We start from the raw sequence: 21,653 nt of genomic DNA on the forward strand, positions 1-21,653 counted from the left end.
TACTGTATGACATTTATTCCCGTTTCCTAATATACATGGTGGGCGGGGCTTGCTGCGGATTTCCCAACGCGTGACGTCATTTGTATCTGCCTAGCCTGGCGTCCAATAGGAGGAGCGAAAACAAAACACTGCTCTTGCTCGCTAAACTAGGAACGCCATTTTAAAGCCAGAAGGGTGTTTAAACCCTACCCGAATTTGGAAATCGGGTCATCACGAGTTTCGGTGTTTGTTTTATTATTATTTTGAACCTCGGAGGGGTTCTGAGAAGCATGCAGATCATGGATCGGAGTTGTTATACAGCGCATTAAGGGAGGCACAATTGAGGACTTCACCGCTGTGCTAGTTAGCTTCTACTGAGCGGTTGCTTGGGAGGAAGATTTCGGGTATATTTTTTTGCCCCCCGAACTAGTTTGTTTATGTTGTTCCACACGGACATGTCATCTTCAAATCAAGGTAAAGTGCCACTAAAGTCACGCCGACAGATCACCAGCTTAGTCGGTCACACCCACCTCTTATTTGCTGCACGTTTAGCCACGAATAGATCTAGTGCAACACTTTGCTAAAGATAGCGTGACAGCTTTGCCTAAGTTAGCTCGTAGCTAAGCTCATGATACATTACTTATAGGTGGGCTGCTGCACAAATCATTGTATTCTGACTTGTAACAGCAATTATATTATTGATCATCTTACTTTAAAAATAGTCTCACTTTACCAATGCAAAGACCCAATTTAATGTGTTTGTTAGAAAGGTGGTATGCTTTATATCTGTGCAAATCATCCAGAATCCAGATATAATCTTTCAGGGAGGCATCTGGAGTATTGTTTTTTTTCCTTCTAAATTTACTTACGCAAGCATGCTTTTAAGTTAACGAACTTGTTGGGTGAAGAGAATGTTTACGTTTACACTCTTAAACTAATGAGATCAGTGCAGCTCAGGCTATACAATGTAAATATTGACTGAAAAAAAACTGTTTCCTATAATCTGTCATTCAAGTCTCACAGTTAAGCTACATTTTTAATTTCTGACCTCCTTTTGACTTATTGTCAACAATGTTTCCATTAACCATTAACATTAAGCCAACAACAGTGAACGTTAAGAATGTTGGACGTCCGATTGACTTCAACTGCCCTCCCAACCAAAACCAATTGGACGTTTTTTTTTTTTTTGCTGTCAAGGGCAGCCAATGAGTTTAGATGGAAAATGGAGCGCTGTATTGATCTATGTATTCATGTGTTAAAAGTGTTTAAAGTCCTGGAAGCGTGACAAAAAAACTGGCATTTAATTTCTGTCACATTGTTTCTTAAAAGATTTAGCAGAACCAGATCTGAGCATGGGGTCAAGCACCGCCCAAGCAAGTAGCGGGGCTATCGTCCCTAAAGGGAACAAGAGACGAGCGTAAGTGTACCGATTGTACAACGATAGTCACTTTATGCATTATGATCTACTGGTTCTGGTTCTTGCAAGCATTTTCAGCACTCTTGACTTCCCATGTTTCGGTTGATTTGATGTCTTTTACTCATTTCAGCCCTGATTTTGATGATGATGATGAAGGAAACAAGTTGTTCAGGTACTCTGCTCTTATCATTGCATACAATAGCGCATGTTTTAATGGCGACAGCTATCGTCTGATGGTTTACTGTTGGTCTATGTTTTATCAGGTGTGACGATGACACGGGAGGCTCCAATGACAAAGAGCGCTTCGCTAGGTAGGGTGGTGAAATCAGGATGGAGTTTGTCTGCTTTGTTGTTGTATTTTGCTCCAAAATTTAAAAGCACCCCTTTTTCTCTTTTACTTTTTTTTTTTAATTGCTCAAGTCGATGTGGAACCTCCATAGTTGAACACCTGATATTTTTTTTGAGATCAGCCACTTTGTTGTTTATCTGTTTGGTGTTATTTTACCAAGTTTTTTTCAGAATTTCTTTGCATTAATTTGATACCAATGATGATAAAATATTAAAGGAATGACAACAACCACAGAAACTGAATTGTTGAACAATAGTTGTTTAAAATGGAAAAAAACTGCTCAGTACAATCCAAAAATGACAGTTTACGAAACAAATATAAATTACTGTACATGCTCAAATTATTTATTTATATATTTAATATGAATCTAGTATAGCGTAAAAAGCAGGCGGTAAAAAGTAAATACAGTGCTGTCTTTGAGATATAAATACTAAATACTTTCTGGCATTCTGTACTGCATCATTACCGTAGGATGTGACCCGCAATCTACCCGGATTGTGGTTTTCAGGCTTGAGGAAATGGACCAGTACTTACCCAGCTCACTTGAACTAACTGAGGCAATCAACTTTTTTAGGCAATTTGCAAAGAAATTTAATATTTGATTGTCTTGAAAAAGCAAAAACACACAAATGTTCCACATTGGAGGTTCCACTGTAACCCTTCTTTTCTGGGTGGTGTATTTTAGCGGGTTGGTCTCGTTTCCAGGTTTTTGGAAGATAATCAAAGTTTTGCAGATAAGGAAAAACTTGCCAGGTATGGCCTGTGCAACAAATCGTATTGGGATTGTACGGATTAATCCAGAACTATATTGCTTTAACCCTTTTGTCGGGACCACAAGCTCACACGCAATCTTGACAGTATTCTATTTACAGTCTGTCACACCGTTGCACTTTGGTACCAAAGTGGTCACGGAAACCCACTTATTTGTCATGGGTCACTAACAAATACACTGTTTCACTGTGTTAATCACTTGGCTTTTTCCTCTTCTCGCCCTCTCAGACTCCTTTCTTTCTCTTTCTCTCATGGCCTTGAACGAGCAATTTTTTTCCACTTTTATTTACGCTTTTTTTTAAGTCACTATTTCTATCATTTCAACCTCTTCTTCGGAAAAGAACCGCTGACACATTACGACATTAAATCTGAACTCGTCTCCACGTTGTCCACCCGCCCCATTTTGCTCTCCCTCCTCTCCTGTCCACCTCTGCTCTCGTCCATCGTGCTGTCACCCCAGGGAGAACCACAGCGAGATAGAGCGGCGGAGACGGAACAAGATGACGGCCTACATCACTGAGCTGTCGGACATGGTGCCCACGTGCAGCGCGTTGGCACGGAAGCCTGACAAGCTCACTATTTTGCGGATGGCAGTTTCCCACATGAAGTCACTGAGAGGGAGTGGCAACAGCAACCCAGACGGCTCTTACAAACCATCCTTTCTCACTGACCAGGTGAAGACACGGGTTAGGTTATCATTGATGTCTTTACAATATCACTATAACTCTTTCACTCAAACAACCACAACATGTAGTTTGTTACCTGGGCTGGCAGTAGCTGACTTAAGCTAATAATAACTTTTGAAATATGTACCCGACACAACACAGAGCAAAAATAAAAGTGTGAACACTTTGGCTGATGTTATCATCCATTAAAACTGGGAGTGACATTCGTGGCTACCAGCTTCTTCCAGTTAAAATGGACTGGATGTCTTTTTCTTCCACCCACAATTAAAACTATATATAATCATGGTCTATTATTACCTTATTTTAACCTGGTCCATATTCAGTTTTTCCCCCTATTTCTAATCGTGTTTTAAATACAGGAACTGAAGCACCTCATCCTGGAGGCCGCAGATGGCTTTCTTTTCGTGGTTTCGTGCGAGACTGGACGCATCGTTTACGTCTCGGATTCGTTGACGCCTGTCCTCAACCAATCACAATCCGACTGGCTGGGCTCGTCGCTCTATGACCAGCTTCATCCCGATGACACGGAGAAGCTGAGGGAGCAATTGTCTACGGCGGAGAATAACAACACAGGTACATTGAGGCAAAAAGTGTGGAAAAAAAATCTATCTTTTTTTTGAAGGGTAATAACTCACAAGGATTTTTATTCTCAAAAGGGCGGATGTTGGATTTAAAAACAGGAACTGTGAAAAAGGAGGGCCAGCAGTCCTCTGCTAGGATGACAATGGGAGCCCGGCGATCATTCATATGCCGAATGAGGTCTTGTATTACATGTATTGTTATGCCCAAGTGCACCTTTAACTAAAGCCAGTGGTTTTGTTCGACCTGCAGGTGCGGCACGTGTCCAGTGGAGCCAGTGTCTATGAACAGACTCAACTTTTTAAGAAATAGAAACAGGTATCAAGCCGGGATTGGGAATAGTCCCAAAAATAGATGGTGGTGAACTGTTTCTGCCATATTTGACGCTTTTTGCTGCATTTGTTTTGTCATCTTCAATTTAGGAATGGTCTGGGTGCAGCAAAGGAGGGCGAGCCTCAGTATGTGGTGGTCCACTGTACAGGATACATCAAGTCTTGGCCCCCCACGGGTAAAATTGTGCTGAAAATGATTTTTTTCTCTGATTACACCTTTTCTTCTGCTTACACAAACTATGCCTTTTTAGGAGTGTCTTTATCAGACAATGAAGCAGACAACACTCAAGGAAGTCGCTATTGTCTCGTTGCCATTGGCAGATTACAGGTTGGAACGCTATCAGTCCGCATACATGACATTGTCTCTTGTTAACTCACTTGGCAGCAAATGATCCTCTAATCATGACTACCAGAGAACATTACTTTATAATCACACTCTAGAATTCTGAGGCTTGCACAATCACACTAGATTTTGAAATATTTTTCGGTTATCCCTCACGTATTATGAAACTGATAAAATTCTTTTGTAAGACTATCACAAAGCACTTGATTTACACACAACTAGCATAGTTGCTTCATAGTTGCCTACTCTTTTACAAATGTTAGGTGACCTGCTGTCCAGGTGACACAGACGTCAACAGTATTAGTGTTCCAGTGGAGTTCATTTCACGCCATAACTGCCAAGGTATATTTACGTTTGTCGACCACCGCTGCGTGGCAGCCGTCAACTACCAGCCCCAGGTAAACCTCCTTTAGGCTAGCTTCCTTTTTATTTATTTAAAAATATATATTTCTTTAGGAAATCTCAATTATATAGAAGCATCTCACAATTTTTAAAATCTTTTAGGAACTTTTGGGGAAGAATATTCTGGAATTTGCCCATCCTGAAGATCAGGGTTTGCTTCGAGACAGCTTCCAGCAGGTAGGGAAAATTGTAACCACTGCATATGTCGTAAAACAGAGGTCCGTTTAGTTTGTTTTTGCTACCTACAAAAGAAATAACTAGAATGCTATTATTTAAAACATGAGAGGCATTTGAGTCACATGCAGCTATTTCAACACTAGATAAATAAAGTTGAAGGCATAAGGTGTAAATAGTGGAAAGCACTAATGGTTGGTCGAAAGTTGCATTAGTTAGATTCTGCATGTCATTTCCCCAAATTTAATTTCTGAGACTTTGCATTCATTAATTCCCAGAGTGACTGATAAAATGGACACTTGTGAACATCAGGTTTGTTCCTGTTTATCCACAGGTGATGAAGCTGAAGGGCCAAGTACTTTCAGTCATGTTCAGATTCCGCTCCAAATCAAGAGACTGGATTTGGATGAGAACCAGCTCCTTCACTTTCCAGAATCCATTTTCCGAGGAGATTGAATATGTTATCTGCACAAATGTCAATGTCAAGTGAGTTGCATAATTCACCTTTTTTCCTTTTTAATGTTGGGGATTATGTGACATTAGTTACAAGGTTTCTCCTGGTATTTTGGAGATTGGTGGACTTCTGAACCACCAGGGTTTGCAAGTTTTCTAATGGAAACCCTGAAAATGTCACTATTGTATAAATGCTTACCCATAATCCCTGTCACTGCATCGTTGTACAACCACAAATCTGATCCCTGTCTCCCTACATCCCTACACTGGGGGAAAAATAGAAACGTGAATCAGGAACCCCTCAGTCCCATCCGTTCTCCAGGGGGTTTGCTGCTTCCCCCTCTGGGTCAAAATGGCAAAAATGCCCCCCCTGCGGTTCTTAGCCCGGGGCAGTTAGCTATCAGGTGAGAGAGCAGGCTGGTTGACAGTACCGGCTTCTTCGTGGTGGACTACTCGTTCCTTCTTCCTGAAAGTGTTTCTGGTATCTGCTATAACGCATGTCTAACAGTTTAGGGCTTTTAGGTGATTTCAGAAGGTTTGTAATGTACTTCTAACACAAAGTTAGTCCGGTGTTGCATGGCAGTCGTTCGTGTACAGTGGTGTGAAAAAGTATTTGCTGCCTTTTCACTTTTTTTGCAGATTTTTTACATTATCAAGACTATCATGCAATATAAATATCGGAAAAATATAACACAAGTTGGAATATAAATGCAAGATATTTTTTATTGAATGCTCTGTGTGGACGGAAAAAAACACCCAAGCCTAATTGCTTCCAGACCTGCTCAAACAAGAAATGAGCCAAATTGATACTTTGCTGCAAAAAATAGTAAATTGATGTTAATGTGGATACTTATTTTCCTGATATTGCTTAGTGGAAAAGTGATGCAGAAAAAAAGGTGACAAATGCTTTTTCATGGCACTGCATATTAAAACAACATAAAATACAGTACCTTCTCCCGTTTTTCCTGTAGCCTAGGTGACCGGTGGTGGGATCTTTTAGCTTTCAGTTTTTTCTTATTTAGCAGGCAGACGTTTAATGGAAATCAAAATGAGTCCCTCACTCTCATCTCTTTCTTTCATAGACAATTGCAGCAGCAACAGCAAGCTGAGCTGGAGGGGGGTGGCACGAGAGATGGCCTATATGAGGCGGGGCCCATTACACGCCCACAGGTACAGCTAATGATGACCTTTTTGTTTGTAAATGATAGAAACCATAAGTATAATGTGGCCCAAGACAAAGCTGAGTTCAACACAGTAGATGTCTTTCTTACCTGTGATCGTTTATTTATATATTTTTCAAATATCTCCTTTTTGGTCAGACTCAAATGCCAGTGCAGCCAGTGACTTCGACCGGTCCGGAGCATGTCAAGAGCATGGATAAGCCAGATCTGTATCCATCCCTTTTCCAAAGCCCCAGTCAGACCAAGGGCATGGCCGCCACCGCAACACCAGCAGCCCAAATCTACCCCGCTGTTAACTTTAATGCTGGTCGCTCCACAGATGCATACAACAGGTATTATCAAATATAGTACTTATCTTTTTTCATGATGAAATCAGTAATTCCATTGGAAGATAACGGATTTGCAACATCATATTCAGCACAAAAGAAGAAAGCAGTTTTGTGATTTTTTTTTTCCACATCAAAGCAAATCAGTTGCATTCCAGAACAGACAATGCCCCCCCCAAACCCCCCCCCCCCCCCCCCCCCATTTCTTGCTGTTTTGAGGATCTGATCACAGCAAGCAAAACTCGGAAATCCCAGTGTCTCATTTGCAAGACATAATCCACAATAAAAAGCTTTTGAGGGTAACCACATTAGGTTTAAATTGGTTGCAGATGGCCTAAATTGCTTCAGAATCTATTCCCTCAATTGTTGCCTGTGCTCTCTTCACTGCTATAAATGTCGACATGCTTTCTTTCTGGTTGTTTTCATGTACATTCATTTTTTCCACAACCTCGATTCCATCCTGTACAGGCCGGGCAGCATGGCGCCACAGATGGCACAGCCGGCCCACTCGGCCGGGCAAATGCTAGCACAGATGTCCCGTAACAATGGCGCCCAGCAAGCCGTTACTCCATCCAGCACAAACAGTCCCCTCCATGGAGGACCGACAGGAGGATGGACTGGTCCCGGAGCAGGCACTGGAGCACAATTCAATAATCAGGTATAGTTTGTTCATTCCCAGTCTTTGGCCTTTTGGAAAATTGATACCCCATTGTAGTCTCATTTTCAGGGTGACATAAATGAAAGTAAGTCTTCAATTTTCAAATTTCCTGCTACTTTTTCTTCAATAATAGGTAATAAACGACCAATGCTGGCATTAGCTGAGCAATCCTTATAGCTAGCCTTTTCTCAGGGATAGATGCTACCTGTTACTGTGCCCAAGAGGACAAATTTATGCAAATTGGTACTAATTAATAAACCATTAGCTCATTTTAATTATATGGATAAGAAGATTTCTGGACTAAGAGGGAGTGTTGCAATCAAGACAAACTATTTCATAAAAATATTAAAACAATCTAGGACAAAATAAATTCTGTAACAATTAAAAAGTATCGGAGATCAACTCCAGCATATATGGTGATTCAATGGGTTCTTTTACTTCTAGCATGTTAAAAAGGTTATGCTTACAGGGTTACAAGTGGTTAATGCTAGTTAACTCAAGATTGGAACTACTACTTTTCTTTCTGTCACTCTGCAGCAAGTGGCTCCACAAGCTGGAAAGACCATGTCACCACCATTTACTTCCATGGGTGGATTCGGAGGCGGCTCTTCCAGTTCTTTCGCCCAAATGCCCACAGGTGCGGCTCCCAGTCAGACCAGCAGCGCTAACTATCCACAAATCAATGCACGCGCCAACATAAACACCAACAGCTACGGTAAGCAATAATATTGTATGTGTCTCTTTCACTTTGATGTCCTGGAAGATATTTACAGTTTTCTGCTTATTGTGCTCCAGATGGTTCTCAGTCGCAGTTCCCATCCCGGGCGACGGAGGCAGTCTGGCCCCAGTGGCAGGGCCAGCAGCACTCGCAGAGCAACTCAGAGCAACACCCTCACGCACAAGGCAACCAGCAAGACATTTTTACTGTGAGTAATACAAGTGTACAGCCTTTAATTTGACTTCACTAACTAATGAGGCTTAGGGCTCCAGAAATGGCTGTTTATTATAAACCAGTCCTGTCAAACTTGTCTTCATCACAGTTGTGGTCATTATGTTGGCCGACATGCCATGATTAATCGACTATTGAATAACTAATTAAATGAATGATAAATACTTTGCTAGACAATGAATTTTTGGAGAAAGAACAACATAGGTAGTATTACTAATCTGTGCATGTCTTTCTAGGATGTATTGTCCATGTTGGACCAGCCCTCCACCTTCAACAGTGAAGATTTTGATATCCCCATGTACCCCTCATTTAATGAGTGACTGTACACATTGGCCACAGTTCATATTGTCCTGACTTCCACCGCTTTGCTTCTAGAGCAGATCTTTTTTGCTTTGTTGCTCTCCGCCCATCTCACTTCTCAACAAGGAGCCATGAAGAATCGTAAATGCAGGTAAGAGGACAAGAAAATAGAAATCAACAGATGCCAGCCATTTTTGCCACTACAAAAAAAACATGGGTAAATGAATATATGATATGCAGTGATCCCTCGTTTATCGTGGTTAATGAGGACCATGACCCCTCGTAAAAGCTGCAAAATGCAAAACAGGATCCCCTGCACACAAAAAAATATTGACCCACTGACTGACGTTCTGTCTAATCTGCAGACACCTATGTGTATATATATCCAAAAATACATATAATGCAACATGTAAATAAAATATAAATACTGTACTGCATAGTATTCGCCTCCACTAGCTGAGGCTTCTGCAGGACTCTGACAAAGGTTTCCAACAGTTGAGGAATTTTTCTGATGGTTATTTGGGTTGTTTTTTTTCCTTTTTTATACTCTTGTATTATATAACGTCATGCCCCACTCATTACATTTATTGAACTCGACAGCTCGGACCATGCTGTCATTGAGCCCTTGGGCCTTTTGTTGAAGAGCCTGCACTATGTTGCACAGTTTTTGCAGCTTCTTCAGGGTATAGCCACTTATATTGATTTCCTTATTGTCCTACGGCTGGAATCCATGATCCATTACAATAACACATTTTTCACATGTGTCTGGTTCTGCAGTATCGCCACACGCTTGAGACCTGTATTAAGAGATAGTTGAGCCATTTGGCAGCACACGTTTCTTACACAGCCCACTTTGCTCTACGAACTCTATTCTTTTACATATATGTTATCTATAGATAAATACACAGGTGAGTCTCCATGCACATACACACACAGTGGCCTTTCGTTCTTGTATGTTCCAGATTGGCAGAACACTTGGCACTTGGCATATACTTAAGCAACCCTTTTATGTCCAACTCTCAGGAAACAACAGTAGTATGTTTTTTTTTGTCAGCAAATTTATGAATGCGATCTTTTTTTTGTGCTTGTCATTTAGTGTTTTTTTCAAAATCCACACAATGCATCGGCATTACCAAATTTCTTTTAGACGGTGCTCAACATTCAAATTCACTATACACTCATCTTCTACTTGGTTTCACCTACACTGTACTTTCTCCTTACCATGGACTTTGGAGTTGACTTACAATCACTATAATATGGTTTAATGAGCTTCCACTGTATACACACTCAATTTTGTCATATAGGTGTAGGTCCGTCATGTATATGTCCTATATCACACTTTGTTTTAAATAGAGTTTTCAGACATGCTTGGTTTTCTATTCAACCAACCTGCGTTACTCTAATATAACTACTAAACTAAATATGTGGGAAAACATCACAACAATAATTTACAAAAACAACAGGGATCATGGTTTTCAAGCCATTGTTTTTTTAAGTCACATAATTGCGTTCATGGTTTGGAGATCGTTTTGGGTTTAGTCATTAGTTTTTTAATGGATTACTGATTGAATATTTCATTGGTCGTATGTATTGATATTTTCTGACATGGTGACATCAGGGTATTTAGGATACAAATGGGAATATTAGGTAAAAAATATAAAATAAAATAAAATAAACTGAGGTAATTGACTGCCATTGAAGGCAATAGACATCCAAACCATTTCAACTGGTAGGGCTGACGGCAAATTAAGAAATTCAAGTACAGTAATACCTCGCCACTTCACGGATCAACTATCACCACATAACATTTTGTGTATTTCACTGGCACAGAGAGGTTTTAAAAGTCCAAATAATATTAAATAAACACCATAAAAACGCTGTTCCTACATTGCGGTTATTCCACATATCGCGGCTAGTTTTGAAACCTATTGACCACAATAAACGAGGTATTACTGTACTAGTGACGAACTAATTTAAATTCAGTGCAGCAGTATGGAAAAAGCCATATGATTGAATGTCCATCATCGTTATTGGCACTGAAAAAGCTATTGTTTGTGTTGAGATAAAGCCAAGAAATTGAAACTGGACTTTTTTTTTCCCAACCTAATTATTTGTAGTTGGTTTGATAACAATGTTGTGGGGTTCTACGTATTTTAAACCATTTTAAATGTTGAAATTAGATCATATTTGAACATTTTATTTTATCTTCAATGACAACTCTATTGTCTGTGTAACACTCTGTTGACGCTGTATGTAAAGCCTTTCTCTAGTTTATTCTGTGATGCTTTTTGTCTTTATTTTGTCCGCTGTGTTCGCGGCGGTTTTCTATGATGTGAACTTTTATCACTCATAGAAACACAAATTTATAAATATTCTGTAAATGTCTATGTAAATGTTCAACACATGAACAACATGTTTGTTTTTGTATTAAATTGATATATCAACAAATGACAAGAGGGGGAAATATTTTTTATTTTCTGCCTTTTCAACTTTTACTAGTGTCTAAGCTTACTAAATTGTTGTTTTTTGTAATTTTTAATTAATTTTGTCCCGCATTGGCCAAGTCACACCCTCCAAAAAGAACAGCACAATGGATAGGGAAGTATAAAATCAAGATCCATAAATTGCTGAATTCTTTACATGTAATTTAGTAAACTATGTTTTTTTAACGTTTTTAGGTTGGTGTGTGGTTACAGGTTTGAGGAGCTGAAGTAATCTGCACCCCTCTGGACAGGTCAGTTTCCAGTCCCTCTCAAGTGGACTGAGATCCTCTTTCTTTCCCTTTTCCGTTTAAACTCACAGGCAGTCAAATCTTCCTCACTCGGTGTCTTCTTACCAGCAATCTGATGGGTCAAAGACACCAAGTAGAAGGTATTTAAAAGCCACTGTAAGACTTGCTATACACTAATTTTTGAAGGTGATTGAGCCTAAATAATTTCTTACAAATTCAGATTCCTGGAAAAAAAATATTGCAATGAACCTGCCAGGATGAAATGGCATCTTAGATTTAAGATTTGTTCTGGTTTTCATTTCAGGAAGATGCTAAATCGACTTGAGAAACTTAATTGCAAGTGAGTGAATTACTTAATTTGTCTTGCTGTGTCACAACAATCTGGGTGTTAAGATGATACAGTAAAATGTATTGTGAGCCATTTTACATATTGCATAATAATCTTGACACTACATTTCCCACGGTTGTCCAAAAAAAAAAAAAAAAACCCCAAGAAAAGGTACTAGATAGCCTATCTTTGTCACCCCATCAAAAATGAATGCGGGTTACAGGTGTCAAATAGGAGGAAGCGAAGCACATGTCTCAATCTTGTGGAGACCACACGGACTCTGGATTTGGACTCTTTGGGTTTAAACAACACAGTCACTGTTGACATCAACATTTGAGTGGCATTTTTGACCAACTTTATAGAGCAGTGAATGGCTAATGTCCCTCAAGTGGACATGGATTTTGATCAGGGTTTTGCCCTTTTCTTCTTTCTCCTTCTCTGCCTCTTCTTGCTGGTGACCATAATCCGCTGTGCCCACATAGTCCTGGACCCCTATAGTGCCGTCTCTGTCAGCATGTATCGGGAAGAGCAGGGCGAAGTCTGAAAGACACTAGAAGCACTTCTATTGTCCAAAGGTGACATTAGTTTAACATTTTGTGACCTTTTCTTTGCTCTTTTTATGACATTATCTTTCTATAGGGGGGCATCAAATGTTCTTGCCAATGATCCACACTCTGGGGGTCCCATTCTTGTTATGGAGAGGTGCTTTGTCTTGTTTTCTTTTTTGTTTTGGTCACATGCTTTTCAGCAAGTAGATTTAATTTTGAATTTCTAGTAAAAAATGTACCTTGTTATTATTCTGAAACTGCATTTTCTGGGAGTTTGATATGTAAGCATATTATGATGATTCCTTGATGATGATCCCCTTTTGATATTTTGTATAAAGGGAATGACAATATAGTGAAGATTGAATTGGAAATCTGTTGTAGAAACCTTAAGTTAATTTATTGATGTTAATAGCACTTAAAGAGTTTTTTTTTAACTCAAATAAATCAATTCACCGGGACTTTATATTTACAAGATGTTTGTTTTTAAATTCGAATTGTTCTTAATATTTCTTATTGTTTTATATTGCAGATCCATGGTAAAAAAAAGTCCAATTTGCTCAATTATTGGAAATTGTTTCACGCACACTGATTTAATATTTGAAATTGTCTCATTCCAAAACACAAAAAAATCAATTAGGGTTTCCGGGGTGCAATGGTTAAAAATGATTGAGATAGTATGAAAAATTTGCTTAGGGATGCTTAGCACCGCCCACTCGGGTCATTCGATGAAACAAAACATGCACCCTCTTATCTAGCTAGTAGCAGCTCACTTTAGCTAACCACACCGTTTATGTTCAGATGACAACACCCGGGATGGACACCGACGAGGGGTCAGTGCCGCATTTTACTCCAATTTGAGCTCCACTGTAGTCATTGCGACATATTTGAAAGAAAAACGACATTTAAAAAAATATATTTTTGTTGTTCTTTCCTGCATCAGTAGTTCAACACGGGAGGCGTTCTGTGCTAATAACACGGCTACCACGTTAGCCTGTTTATTTTCAATGAATTAAATGTACACTTTTTACTTTGCAATTACTGTCAGTGGAGATGCATGAGAGTAAAAAAAAACACATGTTCTTAACACGGCATTTGTGTTTACGTTTAAAAACGATCCACAATGTGCAACTCGATTATAATTCTCCAAATGCAAGAATCATCATTGCTCAGTTTTCCCATCTTCTATTGAAGGACTAGGACGTAAAATTAGATGTTATGATTTTCACAATTTTTGTTTGCGTCCTACAAGTTTTGCAGAATTGGTAATTGCCCTTTTATTGCATTCCAAAATTCCAGTTGGGAATGAAGCTACAGGAAAAAATGTGAAAGATTTGACCCGTTGACACAAAGAGGAATCTCATTGATTTTTGTGATCCAAATTAACATAAATTATTAAAATTATGAGTACATCTGTATAATATAAGGCTCGTGAACTTTTGACATTTCAGTGATTAAAAAAAAGAGAAAAAATCATAATTGAAAAAAAACATAAAATTTTTTTGGGGCATTGTTCACTCCTTAGGTCCTTAGACGTCCAATCTATATAGAATGGTGGAGAGGTCTAGCAGTTCAATGTTATTACAATACTATTACATTTTCCTCTTTTAATTCAATGTATGGATATCAGTCCCGACCGATCACATCATCTTCAAAGGATTCACTTGGATGAAAAAAAGATTCAAAGATGTATTTATAAAAACATTTTTAAAAATTAGACTGGAAAACAAATGCAATACCTATCTATAAAAAAGTGTTAACACTACAGATGGATGCTTACAGAGTGGAAGACTGGGACTCGAGTCTGGAGGAAGAGTTTGGTGTATCTCTAGACGATCTAAAGAAATGGATCAATGAGATGGTAGAGAAAAGTGAGATAGTACAGAAAAGACGGGACGAGCTTAACCAGCTAACGGAGTTGGTGGAGCAGAAGGAGCAAGAGAATGCTGCCACGGAAAATCTCTTCAACGAAGCCAACAAGTGAGCTAAAGTTTCACCGGCAGTCTTTTTTATCGGCTTGCTGACACAACGTCATATCTTCCTCTTTAGATCGCTGGCGGAGTGTGAAAAACTGGTAAGGGAGACCTACAGGAAGAATGGCCTGGTCTACAAGAGCAGTTCAGAGGAAGAAGATTGGGGTGAAGGACCGTTGTCCTCTGAGGTCATTGAGATCGATGACGACGATGATGATGATGATGTCATTGCTGTCGGATGCTGTGAGTTCTTTTTACTTGAAATATTCTTCATGTTTCTTGTGTAGTTTATCCAAATAAGAGACCCATTTGATGTTATGTCATGCTCTTGTTTTCTTTTCAACATGCCAGTGGTCCCACCACAGACCCCTGTCATCACTATTCAAGAGGCAATGGTAAGGACCATGAAAGCTTGATATTATTGCTTTACATGATTTAGTAAATTCTCTTTTTTTAGTTAAGGGTGCAGTAGACCAAGAAGATATTTTTTTAAATCTTTGTTTAACCTCCTTTTTATACGAAGGCTATGATTACGCTTCAAAGGAGTGTAAAAACAAAAAAAAAAATCTTTTTACATGATGTAGTTTTTGAAAACAATTCTACATCTGTAACTGATTTTACAGTGGCATGTCTTTGAAATGTATTTTTATTTTTTTACTCCCCCCGATTAAGGATACCTCTACTGCGCTGAAGAAAACTAGTGAACAGGTCAGCAAATTAGTTCAAATTGTCACCAGGCCTTCAACGGGGAGCTTGTTGCCCAGATCTCCGACCCAACCAGGTCAGCATAACGTCACTAAGCTGCACTCATTGACTTTTAAAAAATTACAAATTCACATTTTTTCCTCATGATCTTTTATCACTCAAGGTAATGCTGCACCACCAGCCATTATTGTATCTCAGATTCTGGCTCAACCTCTGGGCCAACCCTCCCCCAAGAAGAAAGAAGATGAGCTCCGAGTGGGCATGAGCATCCTGGGGAAGAAACGCACGAAAACCTGGCACAAGGGCACGCTCGTTGCCATTAACGCCGTTGGTGAGGGACTCGTGTACACATTCTAAATTATAACATTCCTGATTGCAGACTGACTCATTTATATTATATTGCATTTTTTTAGGCTCTAATCTCTTTAAATACAAAGTGAAGTTCGATAAAGGCAAGAGTCTGCTCTCTGGCAACCACGTGGCCTACGACTACAATCCCACGCTGGAGAGTCTGTTTGTCGGGGCCCGTGTGGTGGCCAAGTACAAGGACAGTCAGCAAATGTGGCTCTATGCAGGGATTGTAGCTGAGATGCCCAGCACCAAGAATCAAATGAGGTGGGTGGACAAATTCAAACCAAAGTTGAAAAGGTGTGGCCATTTAAAAATGCCTGGCGTCCTATCCTGTCTCGCAGGTTCTTGATCTTCTTTGATGATGGCTACGCGTCCTACGTCAACCTACCAGACCTCTTCCCTGTACGCAAACCATGTAAGGATCCATCATAAGGATATTGTTATGGAAGGATTAGACCAGTAGAAATGCTACTCTGGTATCAACCTCTTGTTGACTTCCTTTTTTCAGTGAAGCGTACGTGGGAGGACATTGAGGACGCGTCTTGTCGAGACTTCATTGAAGAGTACATCACAGCGTATCCCAGCAGGCCCATGGTGCTGCTCAAAGTGGGCCAGTTCACCAAAACGGAATGGGAGGGAACTTGGTGGAAGAGTAAAGTGGAAGAAGTGGATGGCAGCCTAGTCAAGATTCTTTTTCTGGTACAGAAAAACTCATTTCAATCAATTAACCTTACAGAATGTGCAGTAGCGGCTTGATAGCACCATCTTGAAAAAAAATCACATGAACTTAGTTTTTGAACAGTTTTGTCTTTATATCACTGAATTTTTTTTTCTCCAAAAAGTTATTACCTCTTATTACCTGTACACTAGGACGATAAAAGGACTGAGTGGATCTACAGAGGCTCCACCAGGTTAGAGCCAATGTTCAACTTGAAAATGACTACAGCCAACGCTCAGGAGAAGAAGCTAGCTGGCCAGCAGAGAACACGACCCAATATGGGTAACATAATTATATACATGGTCTCCCTTGAAATAAAAATCCATTTAAAAAAAATCCATAATGTAGAGCTCAAAACAGATGAAAAATGTCACAGTCATTTTTTGTTTACAGTATTAAAATCTTAAAATGTAGGTCAAAATGTGACATTTAATGGCTTGCTTTATGTTTGGGTCCCAGGCGCACTGAGAAGTAAGGGCCCTGTAGTCCAGTACACCAGCGACGGCCATGTTGGACCAACTCCTGTTGGACCCACTCCCGTTGGAGCCACTCCCATTGGAGCCACTTCCGTTGGAGCCACTGCCGTGGGAGCCACTCCCGTTGGGCCCACTCCTGTTGGAGCCACTCCCGTTGCACCCTCGCCCGTTGCTCCTTCTCCCGTTGCACCCTCTCCCGTTGGACCCTCACCCGTAGGACACTCTCCCGTTGGACCCTCTCCCGTTAGAGCCTCTTCTGTCGGAGATTCTCCCTTTGGAGTCTCTTCCATAAAGATCGTTACTCCCCAGAGTTCTGTGCCACCCCAAATCCAACAACCAGCAATCGCCTCACCAACCGGTCTTCTCTTTCAAACCCCACGTACTGAGTATGTAACATGAATAAGCTTTTAAATGGTTTTACACACTTGTTTTATAAAAACAGAACGCTCTGCTTGACATGCATTAACAGTAACAATTTCCATAACATTGACATTGTCACTATATAAAACATTTTGGGGGCAATATGTGACCACCTTTATGAGCAGTCCATCGGTTCTGTTAGGAAATATTTCTAACAATATATGTTTGTGCTTTCTTTCTATAGTAACAAATTTCAGATGGCCAAGAAGAGCACTTCTCCATTCATTCCCGGTGTAGGCGGCACTCATGCCTCCAAAGTCATGCAGTCTCTTACACCCAGCCCTAGTACAATGCCGAGGTGAATACCTTCCTGCTCTGTAATTAACAATTCTACAGCAATTGGACCTGTCTCAAATGTATCTCTTTATGATTTAAGAATGATTAGTCCCGCTGTCAACGCCGTTCCGGTTTCGCTGTACCCACGACCGGTGACCACAACCGCCACTACCCCTGGAGCGGCCCATCCGGTGGCCACCATCCCACACCAGCCGTCATACCGTGCCCCCACAGACCGCATTTTCTACATGGAGCACGTCTGCCAGCCCACCTGTTTAAACCGGGTCCGGCCGAGCGATCGCAACATGCACCGTGGAAAGAATCCGCTCCTCATACCGTTGCTGTACGACTTTCGACGAATGACGGGGCAACGCAAAATGAACCGCAAGGTGAGCATGAACAGACTCGGTCGTCTTATGATGAATGAGAAAGTTTGACGACAAAGGAACCTTCCTAACTGTTTTTTCCCCAACTCATATAATTCTTTTCGCCGTAGATGACCTTCCATGTGATTTATAAGGCCCCGTGCGGCCTTTGTCTACGGAACATGGCCGAGATCCAGCGGTACCTCTTCCAGACCACCTGTGACTTCATCTTCTTGGAGATGTTCTGCCTGGACCCTTACGTGCTGGTGGACCGCAACTTCCAGCCACTGAGACCCTTCTATTACATAGAAGACATCACTGGAGGAAATGAAGACATTCCACTCTCTTGCGTCAACGAGATTGATTCCAAGCCGCCCCCTGAAGTTGCCTACAGTAAGTATAGCATGTATACGGTTAACAATATAGTGATTTAAACTGATGAGAATGGAGAGACAAATCAATGTTCTCCTTATTTAAGGCAAAGAGCGCATTCCTGAAGACGGAGTGTTCATCAACACAAGTGCGGACTTCCTGGTTGGGTGTGATTGCACCGATGGTTGTCAGGACAAGTGAGTCGAGTTGCAAGCCATGCTGTCAATCTTATATTCCACGAGAGTTCTGGGGACTTGGGTTTTTCTCCATCTTCCTCCTGTTTTCCCACGACATCATGAATCATAAATTCAATGGAAGTCATTTCATTCCATTTGAAGTGGGAGGGATACCAATGAATGATGGATGATAGATTGGAGGTCAATGCAGTACTAGCATGGATGTTTTTATGAAAGTTGCATGTAGCCAAAATACCCAATGTGTAAAACCATGACTGAACTGTGCCGCCATAGGTATATCTTTATTTTCACAGCCTCTGCTTCTTCATTCCAGGTCCAAATGTTCTTGTCACCAGTTGACATTGCAAGCTACAGGTTGCACCCCAGGTGCACAGATCAACCCAAATGCTGGATTTTTAAACAAGCGCTTAGAGGAATGCCTCCCAACAGGGTCAGAAATTTGAACATGGTTTGAAGAATTGTAATACCTAACTTATTTAAGTACTTAACTCTCCCCTTTTCTCCCATTTCTGCTCAGTATCTATGAGTGTAATAAGAAGTGCAAGTGCTGCTCTCAAATGTGCACCAACCGTTTGGTGCAGCACGGCTTGCAAGTGCGCCTTCAGCTCTTTAAGACCCAGAACAAAGGCTGGGGCATCCGCTGCTTAGACGACGTGGCCAAGGGCTCATTCGTCTGCATCTACGCTGGTAGGTCATTTGCTCTTTTCACAACTTTAGGGAAGAATGAACACTGAAAGCATTATGCTCCCGTTGCTCGGTGAGACCTATAATTGGAGATATATACTATATCTATACAACTATAAATTCAAATCAGTTTGATCCACACTGTCAATGTTACAAAGGCTTCATCCGTGTCATACGTACAGGAAAAATCCTGACCGACGACTTTGCCGACAAAGAAGGCTTGGAGATGGGTGACGAGTACTTTGCCAATCTTGACCACATTGAGAGCGTGGAGAACTTCAAGGAAGGCTACGAAAGCGAGGCTCACTGCTCTGACAGCGAGGGCAGTGGCGTTGACATGACCAGGTTAAAAATCCAACCTTCAGCTCTAGTGCAAGCTAATGCCTTTGGACGCCAGCCTAAAAAGGGTGAGTGCTAGTCTTGTTAAAGTGGATTTTGGTGGCCGTTTTGGCTCGTCAATTAGTTATGTAGTTATGTTATCTTCCACAGCCCATAGCTCAAGGTCGTCCGAGGAGACCAACGAAGAGGAGGATAAAGAATCTAAGAGTGATGATAGTGACAGTTCGGATGACACCTTTGTAAAGGACACCTACTACAGCAGCAGCTCAGTGTGGAGGAGTTATACCACCCGTGGACAGGTTAAAGGCAACAAGGAAGGTGAGCTTGTAGAATTTGTTTCTTTAAACTTGGCCTTCATTAGGAGAATCACAAATATGGTAGATGTTCTGTCTCAAACTCTTCCCTCTTTCATTAGACAATCAAGACAGCAAAGATGAAAATCTGACGGTACCTAAAAGTGAAGATAAGCCACTTACTGTACCAGAAGAAATGGGGAAAAGCAAAGTCGCTTCCTGGCTGACTAGCCAGGGAATAAAGAAGGTGAGTTGAATGAAATGAAATTCTCCAGGTCCAATCCATTTTGACTGGTAACCCTTGTAGTCAAAATGGTCGTTCATGTAGCCAATGACAGGCAATGAGCTAAATGAAAGCCCTATAAAAGCTTAAATAATGCTTGCAAAAAGAGGTATTTCAGTTGTAAAAATTAAACTGTACTACAATAATCACTTCATCTTCTTCTGTTTTTATCACAGGAATTTGTAGACAGCAAAAGGTGTGTTACTATTTACTACATAGAGTTAAATCTAAAAACTACTTCTTGCCAATTCTCACCACCATATTTTGCCTTACAGCCAAGTGAACGTGGAGCCGGTGAAGAAGATGGACGTGACCACTCTCTCAGACAGCGACGACGTCCAGACAATCAGCTCTGGATCTGATGACAACAAAGAGAAAGATAAAGCCATTCCTGGTAAGAACAGAGAGAAAATATTGTTCAACCTCGTAACGTACTCTTAACTTTATCTTCTTGCTGAAGGTGTTGTCAAGAAGCAAGTGGCTGTCAAATCCACTCGCGGCATTGCTTTGAAGAGCAGTCACGGTATGATGGTAAAAACGGGCGCGCCTGGAGGTGGCGCCCCTCAAGGTGGGCCGGGAGGGAAGTCGGTGCAGCGGGGACAGACTGGAGGGGATGGGGAGAGTGGACCCAAAAACACTCGACAATTTTTTGATGGCGAAGAGTCGTGTTACATCATTGACGCCAAGCTGGAAGGAAATCTTGGTCGCTACCTCAATGTAAGTTGGCCATGCCAATGATTTTGTGAATCTGTGATTGTAAAAGCTTATTTTTTTTAATGTGTGTGTATGGATGTTTTACAGCATAGCTGCAGTCCTAACCTCTTTGTCCAGAACGTCTTTGTGGACACGCACGATTTGAGGTTCCCTTGGGTGGCGTTTTTTGCTAGCAAGTGAGTTTGTCAATCATGATTTAGTACAAGTTTTTTGCCTGTCAAACTCAAATTTGCAGTGTAGGCAATATGAGGAGAGGTTCAGAGGTCAGAAATATGGTGGTGCTTACAATTTCTTCCTGTATTTCTCTGTTATTTTTGCAAGTTTATCATATGGTTTGTTACCTGGTCATCAGTGTGCAATTATGTCTCAATGCAGGCGGATCCGAGCCGGCACGGAGTTGACGTGGGACTACAATTACGAGGTAGGCAGCGTGGAGGGCAAAGTGCTGCTTTGCTGCTGTGGCTCTACCGAGTGTAGAGGAAGACTTCTGTGATGTGCCTATCACATTCATTTGTCCTTCCAAGTTTGTTTTTTTTATGACATTTTATTTTCTGTTGCTTTTTCTATATATATTTCATCCAAAGAAAGTTGTTTCGCAATTGAATAAAATGACATTTTCCTGAAGGAATTTGTCGTCTCCTTATTTTTATTTTGCAACTTAAGGTGGAGATGGCAATTTTTTCAATAGGTATGACATATTCTGTTCAATATGGAGTTTTCAAAACTTGCGGGTTGTCATTGTCCTGTTGTTTCAAACATGTTTTTCACGTTAAATGACGTTTATCCCTAACTGCTAGGCTACCTATTTACATGAAATATTCTATTATTGGCAGGGATTTGTGCCAAAGTTTAGCTTCTACATTTAAAACACTACATTTTATGTATTGTGTCACTTTGCAATGGGCCAAATACTACATTTTTCAGTTCTTTTACACATAGGCCATCATGATAAATTAAAAAATGATTATAATAATGTAGACAATT

At 40.7% G+C, this 21,653-nt stretch overlaps 3 protein-coding genes across 6 annotated transcripts; all 3 read left to right on the forward strand.

Moving 5' to 3' along the window:
* The first annotated feature begins 120 nt into the window (after positions 1 to 120).
* On the forward strand, positions 121 to 11,353 carry arnt (aryl hydrocarbon receptor nuclear translocator). Of its 2 annotated transcripts, XM_077720623.1 has the most exons (20): positions 121 to 453; positions 1,309 to 1,396; positions 1,527 to 1,568; positions 1,660 to 1,707; positions 2,977 to 3,190; positions 3,562 to 3,775; positions 3,859 to 3,961; positions 4,034 to 4,099; positions 4,204 to 4,289; positions 4,365 to 4,441; positions 4,720 to 4,854; positions 4,961 to 5,035; positions 5,367 to 5,518; positions 5,767 to 5,889; positions 6,568 to 6,655; positions 6,805 to 6,998; positions 7,461 to 7,650; positions 8,188 to 8,365; positions 8,446 to 8,576; positions 8,836 to 11,353. In XM_077720623.1, the coding sequence occupies exons 1-20, from the start codon at positions 417 to 419 to the stop codon at positions 8,917 to 8,919; spliced, it is 2,325 nt and encodes a 774-aa protein (XP_077576749.1). In that variant the 5' UTR covers positions 121 to 416; the 3' UTR covers positions 8,920 to 11,353. The 2 variants fall into 2 exon arrangements, with proteins under 2 accessions (XP_077576749.1, XP_077576750.1); XM_077720624.1 differs by lacking the exon at positions 5,767 to 5,889.
* A 246-nt stretch (positions 11,354 to 11,599) lies between these two features.
* LOC144199170 (cortexin domain-containing 1 protein-like) lies at positions 11,600 to 12,785 on the forward strand. 3 transcript variants are annotated; one of them, XR_013326860.1, is made up of 4 exons: positions 11,600 to 11,633; positions 11,935 to 11,970; positions 12,441 to 12,533; positions 12,598 to 12,785. XR_013326860.1 is itself a non-coding variant. In XM_077720625.1 (2 exons), exon 1 carries the CDS (start codon positions 12,329 to 12,331, stop codon positions 12,500 to 12,502), a length of 174 nt encoding a protein of 57 aa, XP_077576751.1. In that variant the 5' UTR covers positions 12,273 to 12,328; the 3' UTR covers positions 12,503 to 12,533; positions 12,598 to 12,785. The 3 variants fall into 3 exon arrangements, 1 of the variants encoding a protein (XP_077576751.1); XR_013326859.1 differs by lacking the exon at positions 11,600 to 11,633 and having other exon boundaries at positions 11,864 to 11,970; XM_077720625.1 differs by lacking the exons at positions 11,600 to 11,633; positions 11,935 to 11,970 and having other exon boundaries at positions 12,273 to 12,533.
* A 451-nt stretch (positions 12,786 to 13,236) lies between these two features.
* Positions 13,237 to 21,297, forward strand: setdb1b (SET domain bifurcated histone lysine methyltransferase 1b). Its single transcript, XM_077721660.1, has 25 exons — positions 13,237 to 13,336; positions 14,286 to 14,483; positions 14,553 to 14,719; positions 14,828 to 14,871; positions 15,149 to 15,257; positions 15,345 to 15,512; positions 15,595 to 15,796; positions 15,874 to 15,947; positions 16,041 to 16,231; positions 16,403 to 16,532; positions 16,710 to 17,112; positions 17,331 to 17,444; positions 17,523 to 17,811; positions 17,919 to 18,180; positions 18,266 to 18,356; positions 18,670 to 18,786; positions 18,874 to 19,043; positions 19,223 to 19,447; positions 19,530 to 19,697; positions 19,795 to 19,919; positions 20,132 to 20,151; positions 20,231 to 20,349; positions 20,416 to 20,672; positions 20,757 to 20,845; positions 21,045 to 21,297. Exons 1-25 carry the CDS (start codon positions 13,305 to 13,307, stop codon positions 21,160 to 21,162), a joined length of 3,882 nt encoding a protein of 1,293 aa, XP_077577786.1. The 5' UTR covers positions 13,237 to 13,304; the 3' UTR covers positions 21,163 to 21,297.
* The last annotated feature ends 356 nt before the right edge of the window (positions 21,298 to 21,653 follow it).

The sequence above is a fragment of the Stigmatopora nigra genome, chromosome 7 (assembly GCF_051989575.1).
Source record: "Stigmatopora nigra isolate UIUO_SnigA chromosome 7, RoL_Snig_1.1, whole genome shotgun sequence".
Taxonomy (NCBI): Eukaryota; Metazoa; Chordata; class Actinopteri; order Syngnathiformes; family Syngnathidae; genus Stigmatopora; species Stigmatopora nigra.

Bases quoted from the DNA above. Each gene is read 5' to 3' on its own strand.
- setdb1b (XM_077721660.1), top strand. From the start codon at position 13,305: ATGACAACACCCGGGATGGACACCGACGAGGG. The intron at 15,258-15,344 runs GTCAGCATAACG...TTATCACTCAAG, and splicing joins CAGATCTCCGACCCAACCAG to GTAATGCTGCACCACCAGCC. The intron at 17,113-17,330 runs GTATGTAACATG...TTCTTTCTATAG, and splicing joins TTTCAAACCCCACGTACTGA to TAACAAATTTCAGATGGCCA.
- LOC144199170 (XM_077720625.1), top strand. From the start codon at position 12,329: ATGGCTAATGTCCCTCAAGTGGACATGGATTTTGATCAGGGTTTTGCC.
- arnt (XM_077720623.1), top strand. From the start codon at position 417: ATGTTGTTCCACACGGACATGTCATCTTCAAATCAAG. The intron at 4,100-4,203 runs GTATCAAGCCGG...TCTTCAATTTAG, and splicing joins TTTTTAAGAAATAGAAACAG to GAATGGTCTGGGTGCAGCAA. The intron at 5,519-5,766 runs GTGAGTTGCATA...GGGGAAAAATAG, and splicing joins TGCACAAATGTCAATGTCAA to AAACGTGAATCAGGAACCCC.